Genomic DNA, 17,742 nt, shown 5'->3' with positions numbered 1-17,742 from the left:
CCTTACCGCAAAAGTTCCTTCTAACAAATAAGATAAAAGAGGTGTCATTTATCCACAGATTCTATCCAGTGAAACATTTCTTACAAAAGTTAAAGAGTGACATAGATGTAAAAATCACATCCTGAAACTTGCTCTCATTTATCCTGGTCCTGTTGACTTCAGGACATCTCTGACTACATACATGCTGAAAATCAAACATTTTTACTGTATCAATCTAGATATTTTCCAAAGTGAAAGTCCCTAGAGTGTATGATTAGACTTTTCCCCATGGTCTAGTGCTAAAAAAGTTAACAAAAATCGCAATAAATCTTAATATCGAATCGCAATACATATCAAATCGGCACCCATGTATCGTGATAGTATCAAATCGGGAGATAGGCATATCGTCCCAGCCCTATTATAGGGTTAGAAAAAAGAGGTGTCATTTAAGTTGATCCACTGATTCTATCCAGTGAAACATTTCTTACAAAAGTTAAAGAGTGACATAGATGTAAATTGTTCCTTCTGCGAATCACATCCTGAAACTTGCTCTCATTTATTCTAGTCCTGTACATTTAGATGTGAATTGTGGAAAGATGTCAAGAATTTTATACTTCTTAACATTTTCTCAGATTTTGCACTTTACTATAGAAATATTATATTTGGTTGCTATGATTACGGTGACAAAGACAGTGTTGTATTTTTTTATTATTAATTTAATTTTAATTCTCGGGAAGTTCCACATACACAAGTGTAAATTTACTAAAAAAAAAAGGCTAATTTCTTTGTATTTATGAAAGAAATGGAATTGTATATGTCAACAATTTATTCCTCACAAAACAAAAAAGAAATGAAAACAATGAATGTATGCAATATCTTTAATGTTTTTAAGTGAAATTATTGTCATACTCTCGCGTGGTCTTTTTTATTATCATCTACTTATTTATTTATTTTTATTGTGTGTTTTTTTTTTTTATTATTATTTTATTTTGGTTTTGTTTCATTTCGGTTGTCCTTTTATGTTTGTCACAGCTCTTTGTTTTTTATTTTCGCTATTCTTCTTTTGTATGTAAATGTTTTTAATGTTTCCTGCTGTTACTATGTTTACTGTCATTTTGAAATAATAAAAAAAAAATAATTAAAAAACAACTTGTCCCAACCTCCTTCCATTAGCCTTGGCGGTTAGTCAACACGCTGTATACGTCATATCCGGTCTTCTTCAACTGCTGTCAAAGCAGAGCTAGTTTAGCATAGTAGCAGCTCCACTTGACTCTACATTTTAACAACATATCAGCCGATAGTTTGACTTTAATACGACTTTATAGAGTATCTAAAGGTTTGTGAATGTGGTGTTAATTAGCAGTATCTCCGCTGTAGATTGTAGACTCTGATAATCTCACTTTAAAACAGCTAGTCGAGGCTAAAGCACGTTGTTTTTGTCAGACTAGCATAAAAACTGGGTCAAAGAAAAGGCTGTCTGGTTTATTTAGCACAGTATTATTAAGACAGAAACCCTCGCACTCAGGATGCCATGCCACAATCAGCAGCTGAATAATGTCAATAGTGGCCAGGAGCACCCAATGAAGCAAGTACGGTTTGCTAATAACAACAGCAGCAGCAGCAGCAGCAGCAGCAGCGGTGTGCCTGCAGTGTTGTCCAGCTCTGATGCCTCCTTAGAGACTGACAGCCAGCAACACCTGGGACCTCAGCTCAAACTGCTCCCTCTGAACGACCAGATCCGTGAATTACAGACCATAATCAGAGACAAGTGAGTCAAATACTCATTTATCTTGGCCATATGGAATACAATAAATCTGATGATTGTGGTACAGATTACAGTATATATATATATATATATATATATATATATATATATATATATATATTCATTAAAATATTAGATTTAAGTACTTAATTATAGGAAAAGGGCAACATTCAAGGTGTATCACAACTAGAATCCTATACAGTAAATATACAATATAACGAGAAAAAAAGTCAAAAGTTCATGAGAAAAAAAATTGTAATATTATGAGAATAAAATCATAATATTACGAGAATAAAGTAACAAGTTTATGAGAAAAAAATAGTTGTAATATTTTGAGAATAAAGTCACAAGTTTATGAGAAAAAAGTTGTAATACTATGAGAAAAAAGTCAAAGGTTCATGAGAAAAAAGTAGTAATATGAGATTAAAGTCATAATATTACGAGAATAAAGTCAGAAGTTTATGAGAAAAAGTTGCAATACTATGAAAAAAAATTCAAAGGTTCATGAGAAAAAAAAGTAGTAATATTATGAGAATAAAATCATATTACAAGAATAAAGTAACAAGTTTATGAGAAAAAAATAGTTGTAATATTTTGAGAATAAAGTCACAAGTTAATGAGAAAAAAGTTGTAATACTATGAGAAAAAAATCAAAGCTTCATGAGAAAAAAGTAGTAATATGAGAATAAAATCATAATATTACGAGAATAAAGTAACAAGTTTATGAGAAAAAAAGTTGTAATATTTTGAGAATAAAGTCACAAGTTTATGAGAAGAAAGTTGTAATATTATGAGAATAACATGAGAATAAAGTCACAAGTTTATGAGAAAAAAAGTTGTAATATGAAAATAAAGTCACAAGTTTAAGAGAAAAAAGTTGTAGTATTATGAGAATAAAGTCATAATATTACGAGAATAAAGTCACAACTATATTAGAAAAAAAGTTGTAATATTATGAGAATAAAGTCATAATATTACGAGAACAAAGTCACAAGTTTATGAGAAAAAAGTTGTAATATGAGAATAAAGTCATAATATTACGAGAACTAAGTCAAAAGTTCATGAGAAAAAAGTTGTAATACTATGATAATAAAGTCATAATATTACGAGAACAAAGTCACAAGTTTATGAGAAAAAAGTTGTAATATTATGAGAATAATGTCAAAATATTACGAGAATAAAGTCACAAGTTTATGAGAAAAAAGTTGTAATATTATGAGAATAAAGTCATATGTTTAAGAGAAAAAAAGTTGTATTATGAGAATAAAGACAATATTATAGTAGTAGTATAAATATAAAGTAGTAATTTTACGAATTATTTCCTTTTTTTCCCGCAAAGTTATGACTTTATTCTCTTAATATTAAGACTTTATTCTCGTGATATTACGAATTTTTTCTCGTAGAATTATGACTTTATTCTGGAAATCTCCGATTTTAAATCTCCGCCTTAAATCTGTGTGCTCCAGTGTGCTTTGGACATAGTCTCTGAAGTCTCTCCTGTCAAATACTGTTTCCTAGTCACTGTCATAATAAATCATAATTTCAACTACACACTTTAAGAAGACCCTCTAGAACAATATAATTAAAATTTTGCACAAGCATCAAAAGAATATTAGTGTCGTAACATCTCCACTTATTGTTAAGAAGTTTCAGCCTCATTTGACCTTACCTTACACATAGAGGAATGATCCCAATCAAAGATATTAAGTTGGAAGAGATCTCTGGAATTGGATCAGCACCAATACCATACATTTATGTATCATAACAGGAGAATTAAAGTGGGTTTGGTGCATCCATGTGAGAAGTACATTCTGAACTAACCAAATGTTTATATTCATATTTTCAGGTCAACCAGCAGAGGAGACTTTGTGTTTTGTGCTGATCGATTGGTAATATCATGACTCAATACTCCATACTGTTCGTGTATGTTGATAAACTACAAGCTGTAAGCTTTTTTATTTCTCCAACGACAGATCAGACTAGTAGTTGAGGAGGGATTAAATCAGCTCCCCTACTCAGAGTGCACTGTGACCACGCCAACAGGTGAGCATCTCTTTCTCTAATAACCGAGTCAACATTTAGTTTAAAGGTTGGACACAGAATCTGAGCTCGAGCTCAACGATTATAATAAAGAAAATGCTAAACTAAGTGCAGGGCTTCCATCCAGTGTCTTACCTCCAGTGTATATGTCTAGAGGGCTCGTTCAGAGCAGCTACATTTGTGAATGTTCCTACTTCATTTTTCCCCGCAGGGTACAAGTATGAAGGTGTCAAGTTTGAAAGAGGCAACTGTGGAGTCAGCATAATGAGGAGTGGTAAGTTAAACCCGCCATAGCACACCAGCCAAATTAGAGTCTCCTTTGTAAGGGCATGTATCGTGTCTTCCATCCATGCATATGTGATTTGTGCCGACTGTGCACTCATGCTGTACATTCTGTTCTGCGCATATTCATCAGGTCGGGCTATTGTGTGCTCTGGATCAGTCGCCTTTTTATCAGTAGTCAGGTCTTTTGTCTCAGTGAGAAGTTATTGATCATTTTAATACTTTATAATACAATAGAATAATGTTACATGGGGCAATTCTGAAGGCATCGCAGTCAGCGACTCTCACTTTCTTTCTCCGTCAGATTTAATGAGACTCTTATCGCTGTCAAATGCAAAACCTAATGCAGTTATTGGAAACCCTGTATCATCCTTTTATGACAGAAATGCTAGGGCAGGAAATGTGAAACTTCGGCCTGTTGGACACAGTATGGCTCAAATACAACATCTTAAAGGCAACGCACAAGAGCCGTGTATGACGCCAGTCAAATCACCTGCTGCACCTGTCGATTTCTATCTAATCCATACAACAGTGGCGTCTTGACACTCGTCCTCGTGGGTTGACGCTTATCAGCGTATCAGTATACACAATGCTGTCCTGTTTTTCAGCGACACAACAGCATCCCAGAAAATCCATTTTATCGCGTTTGCTCTCCATATCGGCACCTCCAGGCTACTGTACATTTAATATTTTATTCTGCGTGGTACGTCCAGTGTGTTCTATGGATGTTAAGTGAAGCAATGCTACACAATGTGGCCGATGTGCGTTGCACTTGAGTGCCGTCACTAATGTATTACGTAAATGTGGAGGGAAAATTGATACATTGTTTTTTGTTTTATTTTAATTGACAGCACTGTATGCATATTTGGCACCAAGTATGGATATTTTGATTATGTTTTAAAGGCGCATTTTAAAGCTGCAACGATTCGATTAGTTGTCAACTATTAAATTAATAACCAACTATTTTGATAATCGATTAATTGGTTTGAGTGATTTTTTAAGAAAAAGAGGTCAAAATGATCTGGTTCCAGCTTCTTTAATGTGAATATTTTCTGGTTTCTTTACTCCATTATGACAGTAAACTAAATATTTTTGAGCTGTGGACAAAAAAAGACATTTGAGAAACACTAATTGACATTTTCACCATTTTCTGACATTTTCTAGACCGAACAACTAATCGATTAATCAAGAAAATGATCAAGAGATTAATCGACAATGGAGATAATTGTTAGTTGCAGCCATATTCCTATCCCTAATATAGGCTGCGTAAAAAGAAGGCCTTCAAGTTTTTGTTGGACATGGGCTTCTCTGCGTCTCATTGCAAGGATTCACACACACATCACGTGTTGGTGCAAGGCTATTGTAAATCAGCATTGATGAAAAAAGTAATGCTGGCACACCGTGTAATGGCAATTTTCATATCTGCAGTTTAACACTGTACCTTTAGATAATCTCAGGGCCTCACATGTTCAACTTCGTCACCATAGGACAGTGACCTGACATTTTAGTTCTCTGTAACTGCAAACAACAGATTGCTGAAATACTTGTTATGTCTTGTGATGCTCTGTTGTCTGCTGTGTGCTGACGCATTGATACACTTTCTATCCTTCTCTTCCTTTCTTCTTTGCACTTATCTTCGTGTTATGCTTTAAATGTATAAATACTGACTACTCTTTGTATTCGGGGCTCACTTGCCACAGTCCACAACAGGTGGCTGTGCTCGTGAGTCCATCTGCAGATGCTTTAGTTATTAATGTATCCCTTTTTATTAAATTCACTGAAAGACAAGTTGTTACGTTGGTTTGTGTCTTGTTTTAACAGAAACTGCCACCACAACCGGCTCCAAGCAACGAATGTATTCGAATAAACAACATTTTAATCCCTGTTGTGTTTTGTGTCTCCCCACAGGCGAGGCCATGGAGCAGGGTCTCCGGGACTGCTGCCGCTCCATCCGCATCGGCAAGATCCTCATCCAGAGCGATGAGGAGACACAGAAAGCCAAGGTCTACTACGCCAAGTTCCCTCCAGATATTTACAGAAGAAAAGTGCTGCTCATGTACCCCATCCTCAGTAAGTAACGCAGGGCTGAGCACAGTTTATCTTACTGATGACTCCAGTTTACCGCCCTCAATAGCACGCAAATGTCAAGACATGTCCATTTTTGTGCAAATGCAAAAACGGTTTCATGTATTTTTCATTTTGAGAAACCTCCCTTGAATTGACCTTCAGCGCCAAGTCTGCGTTTCCACATCATACCGGCCCATTCACACTGTTCTGATAATTATAGCTCTCATGGGGGAAATTATACACTGCCTGGGAGATGGCCACCAAGCTGCTGAATAGCATAATGAGGGCCAACAAAAATAGTATCCTAATAGCCCTGGTTTCCCAATGTCACAACGTGGCATTTTCTGCTCTCAGTTTTTTTGAAAAAATATGATGGGGACCGAGCCAGGCTGACGGTATGTTTTATCATGTCACAGTGATGGAACATATGGTAACACTGATGCCTGCTAACTGGGTCAGAAATGAAAGCCTGCCAAGTGCCCAGACTATCGATCAGCACACAGCTCAGTACATTTTTCAGATGCTAACATTAACACAAGGATTCTGTAAATAAAGTGACATTATGAACATTTGAATGCGAAACAAACGTTGAACCTTAAATTTGTCTATGTCCGCAGGTACTGGGAACACCGTCATCGAGGCGGTGAAGGTGCTGATAGAGCACGGAGTCCAGCCCAGACATATCATGCTCCTCAGCCTTTTCTCCACGCCTCACGGTATATACCACCACACAGCCGGTTCACTGCAGCTCATCACCAATTTACTTCTGTTTACACACCAGATCACACACTTTAGTCTCTCCACTCCTATTTCCTCCTCTGTCATTGTCTTCATACAATATACTGCTGGGAACCACAATGCTGTTTAATTCAACCAACAAGTTTTAAAAGAGTGAACAAGGCAGCAGATTATCTTTAAATTGGACAAGAAACAGCGTTGTCCTGGAGTAGATTTCTCTCTATCTAGTCGCCAGATTGCCGTGACATTTATTGGGGATATTCGTGGTTTTTCCAGAGAAGTATTTCTAATGGGTTTTTTTTAACCCCTTGACCTTTCTTCTAGTGCCATCAATGAGCCAAAACATCCACTTTAACACAGGACATATTGAAATCTGAAGAGCATGTTAACATAACATTTTCACCACTCTAATGGTGAAAGGATAATGTACCATGCCTAAGGAATTAGCACAACGTCCATTACGATTATTTCCATTTCTAAATAAATATGAATTCATGTTTAGTCCATGATGTTTACACACTGACTGCAAATCTGTCTTTAAAAATGGTTTTTGGCTTATTGTACATTTGCATTTGACAAAAGGCTTAAAATAGGTGACCTTTGTATTTCATTTAGCTTTAGTAGAGACATGTTAATTATCTGTGTGTGTTTACCGTACTGCAAGCTGTGGTTCAGGATCAACTGGTTTTCAGCAATTGTTTTTGTTCTTTTGCATCTTTACTCCCAACATCATAAAGTAGACCTACTGTAGGCTCAACTGCTTTTGTCTGTTTTCACTTTAATTTATCAGCCTCAACAGTAGTTAGGCTCCATTTGGTCACTAGCTTTTTTTAGGTAGCCTGTCAAGAACTTCTGTGTTGGGCAAGTTGAAAACATTTGGCAAAGCAGTGCAACATTTAATGAAAAGACAAGATTCATCCTCTGCGGACAGATGAATGGCACGACAACCGAATCATAGAAAATAAGTTTGATTTTGGGTATTAGTTTCTCAGGTTGCTTTTGTATCACTTTTAACCACTATTTTTTACTCCATCTTAACAGCAGCCGTGTTGCTGGATATCTTAGTTTACCTTTGAATACTTCATCAAGTGTAATACGTTTTACTTTTTCTCCCAGGAGCCAAATCTATAATCCAGGAGTTCCCAGAAATCACCATCTTAACCACGGAGGTGCACCAGGTGGCTCCGACACATTTCGGACAGAGGTACTTTGGCACCGACTAAACGGAGGACCACCTGAGGAACATGACCTGCAAATTGTTTTGAGTATATTTTGTCTTGTTCATTTAAATGTATCATGTTCTCCGTGTTGTGCCAAATACCATTTCTTTATTTTAAAAGTTCCTAAACTGACACAAAATGATTAATCTGATCGATTGTATTAATTATTGTGTTGTTTTTTTTTGCTGTGTATACTCGCGATAAAGAAAGAAGACAATCCCAAACCATATAAACAGTTCAACTTGGATCATTTTATTTTGCATGTTACAACAACTGATGGAAAATAAAGAATTTATATTTGTTAAAAGACAACAGCAAACGTAACAGTATCAGTACTTTTGGTGGTTCAGAGGTGTTGAAAAAGGGAAGCGCCACAATCACATACTCCAAAGACAATTCAAAAGGGACCATACTGTATGTGCTCTAGCAATGTTGAACTCCTGTCTGCGTAATGGGAATAATTTGTCATCTTCTCATGTTATAAATATCCTACTATTTGATAAAAGCACATTGCTTCAATAGTTTATTTGAAGTTTCACTTGATGGAGCAAAATATACAGACACCGCCTGCAGCAGTAATGAATCAGTAAACTCAATACACAAGAAAAAAAGCTGAAGATTATAACAATAAATAGACGAGACTACATGAAACACTCAACATCCACATCTTTCCTAATGGTTTATACATGCTTTCAAACACCGACTCATACCTCAGATGAAAACGACAGGTTGAATCAATAAATGACTTATGTATTTCTTAGACATGAGCAGCATTTGATTTGTCTTTTCCAACATAGTAGAAAAGCAGATCTGATGAAGCAAGTTAACGTGTGAAGATCAAAGAGCATCAAGGTTTGATAAAGGCCTAACTTTTTCCTTGACTAAATAAATGGGTGTACTCAGTTACAGATATGGTTTTAAACTAAGCACACTGGCTAAATACACACATCCATAAACCAAACAGTCTCGATGAGGAGAATCTGTTTCACTGGTATTCAAAATTTCAAAATGCATAAACACAGGTAGAAAAAAAACGTAGACTATCATATTGCAGAAGATTGCTGACCTGTACCAACCAGTGGATGAGGATCAGTCATAATATATACGTATATGTACAGTTATCTGCAAGTTTAAAAAGATCAAAAGTGAAAACAGACATACAGTAGAGGAGCCTATGTCCTCTCCATGAGTGGTATTGTGGCTATGATGAAAACTAATTTCGCTTTGCATCCACACAGAAGTGTTATCGTGCTAGCCTAGGGATGGCTGATAGGTCGTGACAAGTATATTTTTAAAACTACGTCTATCACAGTATGTCTCCTATGCTCATCCCAGACCTTAAAATCAAACTGATTACTGCATTTGTTTTAAATATAAATAATTTAATGATATCATGATATACAGTATATTCAGGATATGTGCTAAACGTTATATTTAAAAGGTATACTATGCAGCAATTCTCGCTTACTGTTTGAACACACAACATTTGTTGGCCCCTCCTCCCCAGCTCAACGAGCAAGAGAGAGGAGCTAGAGAGTGAATGAAGAGAGGGAGCGGCGTTAACGAGAAAAAGCAGTGAATCAGAAAAATGAAATGTTATTTTCTGATTGTTTCATGGCGGTTACGTTCCAAAGCACAAATAAACACATCCACACCTCCGCACAACCCTGCAGGAAGGTGCCGCAATTTATGTGAATGCAGCCAAAGCGCACGCTTCATCATGTCCGCTGTGGCCTCTCTGCTCTGCATGTGTGTGTGTGGCACAACCCCACCCTCGGTCAAACAGACACACAAACCTGCAGCTCTTTACACATCCATGACACAGAGAGAGTAGGCTTGCTGCGATAGTCTGTCACCAGTGTTTACTCAGTGTTCGGGCATACACCAATTACATGACTTGCCTACCGTCGTTTTGCTTCGTGTTTTTTTTATAGAAATAAAACCCATTTAGTTTATTTAGTTCATTTTCGCGCATCAGCGCCGTGTCATCAATACATAGTCGGACGACGGACACTACAAACTAAAAGCAAAAGACTCTGCTCTGTACAGAGCTGCAGCACAGAGTAGCAGAAGTCAGATTTCACACACACAGAACGAGAGTTGACAGACAAGATGATGGCGGAGGATTTGGTGTCAAAGCGAAAAGCAAAAGCGCCTAATTTGGCAATATTTCGGATTCAAAACCAATGCTAATAGGGAACCTAATAATGTTAATGAGGTAACACCGGTGTTGTCACAAATTAATAACCGGTGAGAACATTTCCTCACCATGACATCCCTAGCAGAGGAGAGAGACGGAGACAGATGTAACCTGGTCACTACCTTTCTATAAAGTCACAGCCTCACCTGTATGCTGTTATTGACTGGGGGCTACACACCAACTGCCCAAAGGCTGACGCCCAGAAATGGTCTGAACACAGCAAAAAAGAAAAAGAAAAGAGAAAATACAGGCAGAGGGCAGGGTCTCTGCAGATACAGACACCACCACACACTTCTAGTCACCAGTAATTATTGAGAAGGATTATTTTTGTGTGAGTCTATACATTGTTTTTTTAGGAAATTCCTGCATAGTATACCTCGAAGTTTGCCATAATACTCTTGTTGAGATTCCAGGATTAATTCTCATACATATCGAGCTGTAGCTGTGAACCAAAGCTACAAATATATGTTAGTTCTGTTTTTATTACCGTCACTAGTCTGATCAGACATTGGTAATGGCATTTTAACTCCATATTAATGCTGAAGTACTCTATTAAAGCACAATATGAGAAGTTCTTTCATAAATAAGTGCCCAAAATGTTGGCACAGTCTATTCACATCTATTTTTGCTGGATACATTCTTAGGAGAAATGGACTCCCAAAACACAAGAATAAATATGTTAATAAGGCGGAGGTTAAGTCAGGTATTATAATATGCTTATGTTCATTGAATAAAGTAAAATCTTATGTTAATATGCTGCAAGACCCAAACTGGTAGAGGCCCGACGACTGAATCACTACAAGATACCTCTGGAGCATTATGGGTGTCAATTTAGATACCAGCCTACACAGATCGAGCTCGAAGGTGCAACACCGTAAACTCACAGCCCAACAATGAAACAGAGGCCTATAAAGTAGTACAGTGCCAGACAGAAGCTTCCCAATTAACAGTAATGTATAATCCCACAGAGGCCAGTGCCTTGAGATGAACAACCAGAGGGAAATAAATACGAGCCATGGTATTAATAGCAGTTGTTTTGTATGCGAGGTAATATTTGACAAGTTTTTTTTATCCGAATCAAACTGATACTGTCGTCCATGAGAGGAGAGGTGATGCTACTGGTTGTCCATTGAGTTCCTGTATTCATCATTCTGTAAAACACACAGGTTAAAGTGGCAATGACAATCCAAATGCAGGTTTTAATCCACACGTTTGGCCCCCTTCAGAATTTTTTGTGTCTGAACATCCACATGGTTTGGAATGCGTTTGCCTCGTGGTACACAGTGTGTGCGATATTAAATCTACATCCTCTGTTCCAGTGTAGATTGTCTTTACATTAACTTACTATTCCTCCATCTCTATGGTAACAGACGGATCATGGTCCTCAACTGGAACGAAAGAAAAAAAGAAATTTCAGCATGCATTATTTTATTAGTGTGTGTTGAAACTGATGCAGTTCATACGGTAGTTAACATTGTGTTGCATATCACCACCAGGTGGTAGCAGAATAGTAAGGTTAGAATCCAAACACAGCAGACTGTTGTACAATGGGAGATTGGTACCTCCAGATTATTGAATTTGAATTTAAACACATTTGTGTTTTTGGTTTGTTTCACTGTCACAATCACATCCTGGATCCTTTTTTGGTACTTGGGAAAAGCATTTGCTTGCAAAAACAACTCCAGTGTCTATTGAAGCACTGAGCGGCAAAACGAAAACAATTTAAAAACAACAAATTCAGAGCACATATTCAAATTCATTTTTCTGGTTGTACCAATCAAACCCATAGTAGTTTATCAATCCATATTTTTTATGGATTAGGCGGTATATTTATTGTAGTGAAACACTACAAATAGCACATTTACTGAGGTTAGACACATTCTTCAGACTTTGCTACGGAGAAATATTGATCTAGTTCATCAAGTGACATTGTTGCAAATGCCGTCTTTTTTTTTTTTTTTAAACTTGAATTAAAAAAATACATTTACACACAATGCAGAAGGTTACTGATATCAGTTTTAAGATATTTAAAAGCCGTTTGTATTCTAGGAACGACAAAGAACATGTGGAAGTGTAAATATGCATATGAACCAAAAGGAAAGTGACTCACCCAAGCTTCCCTCCTCAGAGCCGTCATCCGACTCCTCCCACATGTCCTCATTAGCTAATAAGGGGTTGTGGGACTCAGAATTACGATTCTTCAAGGGGAAGTAGTGGCCATTCCCTTGGCTGACGTGTCCAGCGCACAAAAGAAAATGGGAGCTAGTTAAGGAACCGTGGCCATTACCTCATTCCATCCACTGATCCGGTCCCTCATTCTACATTTTGTTCATTAGCTTTGACGCCGCTACATGTAAAACAATTCTATATTCAACTCAATATGGTCCATTCTATCAACTATCCATATCCCCTGTAGCTTATCATATATATATATATATATGTTGTATGCCATTTTTCCTCTGGTTCAGTATTTTAATTCTGTGTATACTGCAAACCAAATTTCTTTTGTATAGCAAATTCGAAACTTTAATCATTATCATTATGCATCTTTAACTTGCTGCCTCTTGACAACAAACTCACCTTGAGAAAACAGGGATGAACCACAGCCTCCGATCTTCCCCAAATACCTGCTGCAGGTTTCTGCGTATGCCGACATTGAAGCCATTTCTGTCTGGACCACCGACAAAAACTGGAGCCGAGAAGGCCTCTAGAAAAAGAAAAAAACAATCAGAATATGTTTTCAATTCTGCAAATCAACTCTTAAAAAGGACATACATGAGAGAGCAGCTTCATGAGCAGAATATAAGGGGTTATCCGATAAATATGTAAATCCTCACCTAAAGTGGATCGGTTCTTGGCCACCAACCAACAGTGGTAGCCGAAGAGGAACATGAGACTGACGAAGAACATGAGCGCCACAAACATGAGGAAGAGGACATGGAACTTTGCGGGCCCATTTGGCAAGTCCCCCTGGGAGAGAGAAACAGGAGAACGAGAAACTTGAGAAAATGTTGGGCTTTAAAAGGGTATAACTCACGCCACTGGGTTTAGCTCTCTGTTCTCGAGGAATAGTGCCGACTATGTGCAACTAATGTTATATAACTCCATTATGATGTTGAGCATGAGTGATAATTTAGACGACACTCACCACCCAGAATTTGAGGAAATACTGAAAGACTGTTGCTCCAATGAATACACAGTACACCATGGAGTAGGAGAGAAAAAGCAGGAAAAACTTGTAGTTGGCAAAGCCCACACAGTTGTTCACCCTGAAAAAAAGACATTCTGGTGTCAGAGCAAAATTTCTGCATAAATTCCTCCAAACAGGGAAATACAGGCTTAGTTACTACTTACCAGGGACAGTGATGGTCCATCTTCAGGACACATCTTTAAAAGAAAAACACATTTTGTTTCTGCATTTCATTTTGACAGTATGGCAGTTATGTTAAAGCAGTTAATACCACTCATGATATCATAAAACTCCAACTTTCAAAACAACCTTCTCATCTTCTGACAGCACTCTGATTCCTTGTGGTAAACCTCTGCTCTGATTGATCATTAGGATATTCTCTCGGAGAGATAGTGTGCCAGCAAAACAACACCTTCTAATTATCACAACAGTCCCAGGCCAACAAGGATCTCCTTGCCTAGGGCAATCTCTCTAGATGAATGGATTTAGGAGGAAAGAGTGACTTACGTTTCACAAACCGAGCAGTGGTGACAGCGGTCAGGCTTCAGTACCTGGCAGCGGTCGCAGAACCTGATAGCTAGAGACAACAGGATGGCCAGGTGAACGAAAGACATTTGAGCTGAGCTTACCCTTCACTTACTTCCTGTAGCCTAGATCTTAGTCTTAGCAATCAGCACTAATGAAAGAGATGCATTGGCTGATTACTCTGGATGGGGATGCTCAGGAGCACACACACACAAAGCTAATTGTCCTAGCCTTCTTCTTTTCAACGCACACAGATTATGTGCGAGATGACGGACTGTGGTTAATGAACCTGCCTTGTTACTCCGGTGGCAAATAAGTGAATAATTCCATATGAAATGATATCATTGCAGTGAGTAAAATATAAATTACTTGACAGGACAATTTACCTCCAGATTGAGCTCGACTAAAGATAGGCAGCTTCTTTGCAATCTCAACCAGGATTTGTTTCTGAGCATCTGGCCTCTCTTCAAACTCGTATCTTTGCTTGTCCGAGTATGACAGCTGAAACTAGAGCGACACACAACAAACATCAAATCTGTATTACAGTATAGTATGTATAGTACAATAGATCAGCAACATGATGTTCACCCTGTCATCTATAAACAGTTCAGGATTACCTTTTTGCATGGTGATGCAGGGGGGGTAAATATGGACTTCCAGTATGTCCAGGAGAACATCACAAAGCAAACATGAAACACCAGTAGATATACCACTGAAAGCACAAAAACAATAGGCACAATTATTTACAAAACACCCATAAAATAAACGTAATGTATTGTATAGAAGCGCACCCTGCTTGTGCAAAAGCACAAAAAATGTGAGGGTAACTCACCTTTTTCCAGTGTGCTGATGAGTGTAACTGTAAAAACAGGAATATGGCATTATAAAAAACACAAGCCGGGTGCTAGACAGTGTAGCTAACTGTCACTTTACAATCTTTACAAACAATGACCACAACATCAAAAGTGACAGCAACAAAACACAGCAATATTCAAGACACAACTCAACACACAACACAGGACCTAGGTTCAAGTTAATACTATTCACAGAGTATAGAGGTAAATATGATTCATTAGTGGTTGGACCATAGCATATTATGTCAAAATACAAAAACATACAAAAACAGAACAAGCAACAACTTCTTTTACCATAAATATTAACAGGACTTTGTATTTATCCAACATTAAACTTTTTATGATTTGATGTTAGCTAAATATCAGCAGACACAAAGAGCTGTTCAGCAAGGAGATGTTTTTTCTTGAATGATATACCCAGGCAGAGTGTTCACCATGTCACCATGGCTCTGTACACTACAGTACTTTTCAACATGTTAGTTTTCACCTTCGGAAGTGTGAATCTGCCTTCAGTGGCATGCCTGATACTGAACTCATGTCCATCTGAACTGAAGCATAATTGTTTATATAATACCCAGGGCAATTTAGTTACTGATATATTTCCTGTGAAATTAAGCAACAAGGCAGTAAATCTGTCTTTTACTTTTCATCGTGATGGATGTTAGAAATAAAAAGGGGATATAATGCAGCATAAAGGGTACAATACAGACATAGAAAGAAAATAAATAAATAAAGAGATAAATATAGAGATAAACGTTAGAAATAAAAGAAATAGAAAAAGATAACAATAATAATAATAATAATAATAACAATAATGATAATAATGATAATAATAATAATAATAATAATAAAAAAGATAAATAAGTTCAAAATTATAATGATAATTAAAAAATAAATAAATTAAGCAACAAGGCATTAAATCTGTCTTTTACTTTTCCTCGTGATGGATGTTAGAAATAAAAGGGATATAATGCAGCATAAAGGGTACAATACAGACATAGAAAGAAAATAAATAAATAAAGAGATAAACGTTAGAAATAAAAGAAATAGAAAAAGATAATAATAATAATAATAATAATAATAATAATAATAATAATAATAATAACAATAATAATAATAATGATAATAATAATAATAATAATAATAATGATAATAATAATAATAATAATAATAATGATAATAATAATAATGATAATAATAATAATGAAAGATAAATAAGTTCAAAATTATAATGATAATTACAACAACAACAAAAAATTAAGCAACGATGCAGTAAATCTATCTAAGACTATGCAAAAGAGGAACAACAGCTAACACTTTCTCAACATGTTAGTTTTCACCTTAGGAAGTGTGAATCTGCCTTCAGTGTCATGCCTGGTACTGAACTCATGTCCATCAGAACTGAAGCATAATGGATTATATAATACCCTTGGCAATTTAGTTACCGATATATTTATAATTAAAATAATGAACGATGCAGTAAATCTATGTCAGACTGTAGAAAAGAGGAACAACATGACCTGCTAACACTGACTAGCTTCAGTAGACTGACAGGTTGCAGCTAGGAGGAACAACAGCAGCCAGTCTGTGTTTGAACACAGAGTTAACACTAACCAATAATGACAATGAGACATTTAACTAGGTGTATTTAAAGCTAAATGTCACGTTAAGCTATTAAAAGCACACACACCCTGATCCACTTCCGCCTAGCTGCTGTCTGTTATCAGGTTCATGTTGTCAACACTGCTGTGCGGCAATCTGCGAAAATCACAACACACAGCCTCTAGTTCCTCATACTCACAGAGACACAGCTCAAAGACGTAGGCGTAGTAGGACCACAGCACCACGGAGGTGATGATAAGAACAGGTATCCAGGAGAAAACCCTCTGACAGCATCTCAAACCTCTGGAGAGAGCCATGTTCACATCTAACCTCTCTGCTCTCATCGGCGCTCCACTACCAGGCCTGGGATTTATCCCATCAGTGAGATCGGCGAGCGATTCACCGCACTGAAGGAGCCAGAGCAGCATCCTCAGTCAGTTTGATTGTCTAAAGCAGGGGTTAACCTTTACTGTCAAAAGAGACACTTCAGGCAAAAAAAATCTGTCTGGAGCAAAACATTTGAGCATTGTGATGAAGGCAACACAGTTTATAATCTAAGTATATAGTCTATATATATATATATATATAGTATATAAGTGAGTGATGCAGTGAGGGCCCAAGTGCAAATGTACTACGGAGTACTAGGGCTACATTGAGGGGGGAAAAAATCAGAGATTTCCAGAATAAAGTCATAATATTAGGAGAAAAAAAGACGTAATTTTACGAGAATAAAGTGATAACTTTACGAGAAAAAAAGTCATAATATTACGAGAATAAAGTCATAACTTTACAAGAAAAAGTCATGATATTAATAGAATAAAGTCATAACTTTACAAGAAAAGAAGAAAATAACACGTAAAATTACTACTTTATAATATCAAAACTTTTTTTTGCTGTACATTGGGAGTAATTTAGGGTTCAGTGACTTGCTCAGGAATACTTTGCCATGTGGCCAGGAGGAGCTGGGGATTGAACCCACAACACCTACATCCACAATTAATGGACAACTTGCTCTACCAGCAACACTCCAGCCAGCCAAGTGCAGCGTTTTCACATGAGTCCTACATGGTCCAACACACAGGAGCATGAACAAACCACAACTCTTACCACTTTGTTTTCTAGTGTAAGAGCCATGTTGTATCATTTACATTTTTTTGTATTTGATTCTCATAGCAAAATTACATTGTGTTATTAATGTTTGATATGCATTAGAATTAAGATATTTAGTCATGTTGTAGAATGGGTTTTGATCCATTTAGACTCTGATGTGTGTTTCGCCC

At 36.9% G+C, this 17,742-nt stretch overlaps 2 protein-coding genes across 2 annotated transcripts; one reads left to right on the top strand and one right to left on the bottom strand.

Moving 5' to 3' along the window:
• Nucleotides 1–1,176: 1,176 nt before the first annotated feature.
• uprt (uracil phosphoribosyltransferase (FUR1) homolog (S. cerevisiae)) lies at nt 1,177–8,403 on the top strand. The gene is made up of 7 exons (XM_037780294.1): nt 1,177–1,747; nt 3,591–3,633; nt 3,718–3,787; nt 3,996–4,058; nt 5,975–6,136; nt 6,751–6,849; nt 7,988–8,403. The coding sequence occupies exons 1-7, from the start codon at nt 1,506–1,508 to the stop codon at nt 8,092–8,094; spliced, it is 786 nt and encodes a 261-aa protein (XP_037636222.1). The 5' UTR covers nt 1,177–1,505; the 3' UTR covers nt 8,095–8,403.
• Nucleotides 8,323–16,835, bottom strand: zdhhc15b (zinc finger DHHC-type palmitoyltransferase 15b). Its single transcript, XM_037780293.1, has 11 exons — nt 16,662–16,835; nt 14,839–14,865; nt 14,624–14,718; nt 14,393–14,513; nt 13,989–14,058; nt 13,646–13,678; nt 13,440–13,560; nt 13,129–13,261; nt 12,872–12,998; nt 12,402–12,520; nt 8,323–11,679 (listed from the first exon to the last, which is right to left on the bottom strand). Exons 1-11 carry the CDS (start codon nt 16,804–16,806, stop codon nt 11,636–11,638), a joined length of 1,035 nt encoding a protein of 344 aa, XP_037636221.1. The 5' UTR covers nt 16,807–16,835; the 3' UTR covers nt 8,323–11,635.
• Between the last annotated feature and the right edge of the window lie 907 nt (nt 16,836–17,742).

This window comes from Sebastes umbrosus, chromosome 9 (genome assembly GCF_015220745.1).
Source record: "Sebastes umbrosus isolate fSebUmb1 chromosome 9, fSebUmb1.pri, whole genome shotgun sequence".
Classification (NCBI taxonomy): Eukaryota; Metazoa; Chordata; class Actinopteri; order Perciformes; family Sebastidae; genus Sebastes; species Sebastes umbrosus.
The sequence above is the reverse complement of the archived record's forward strand: the minus strand, read 5'-3'. Positions and strand labels throughout refer to the sequence as shown.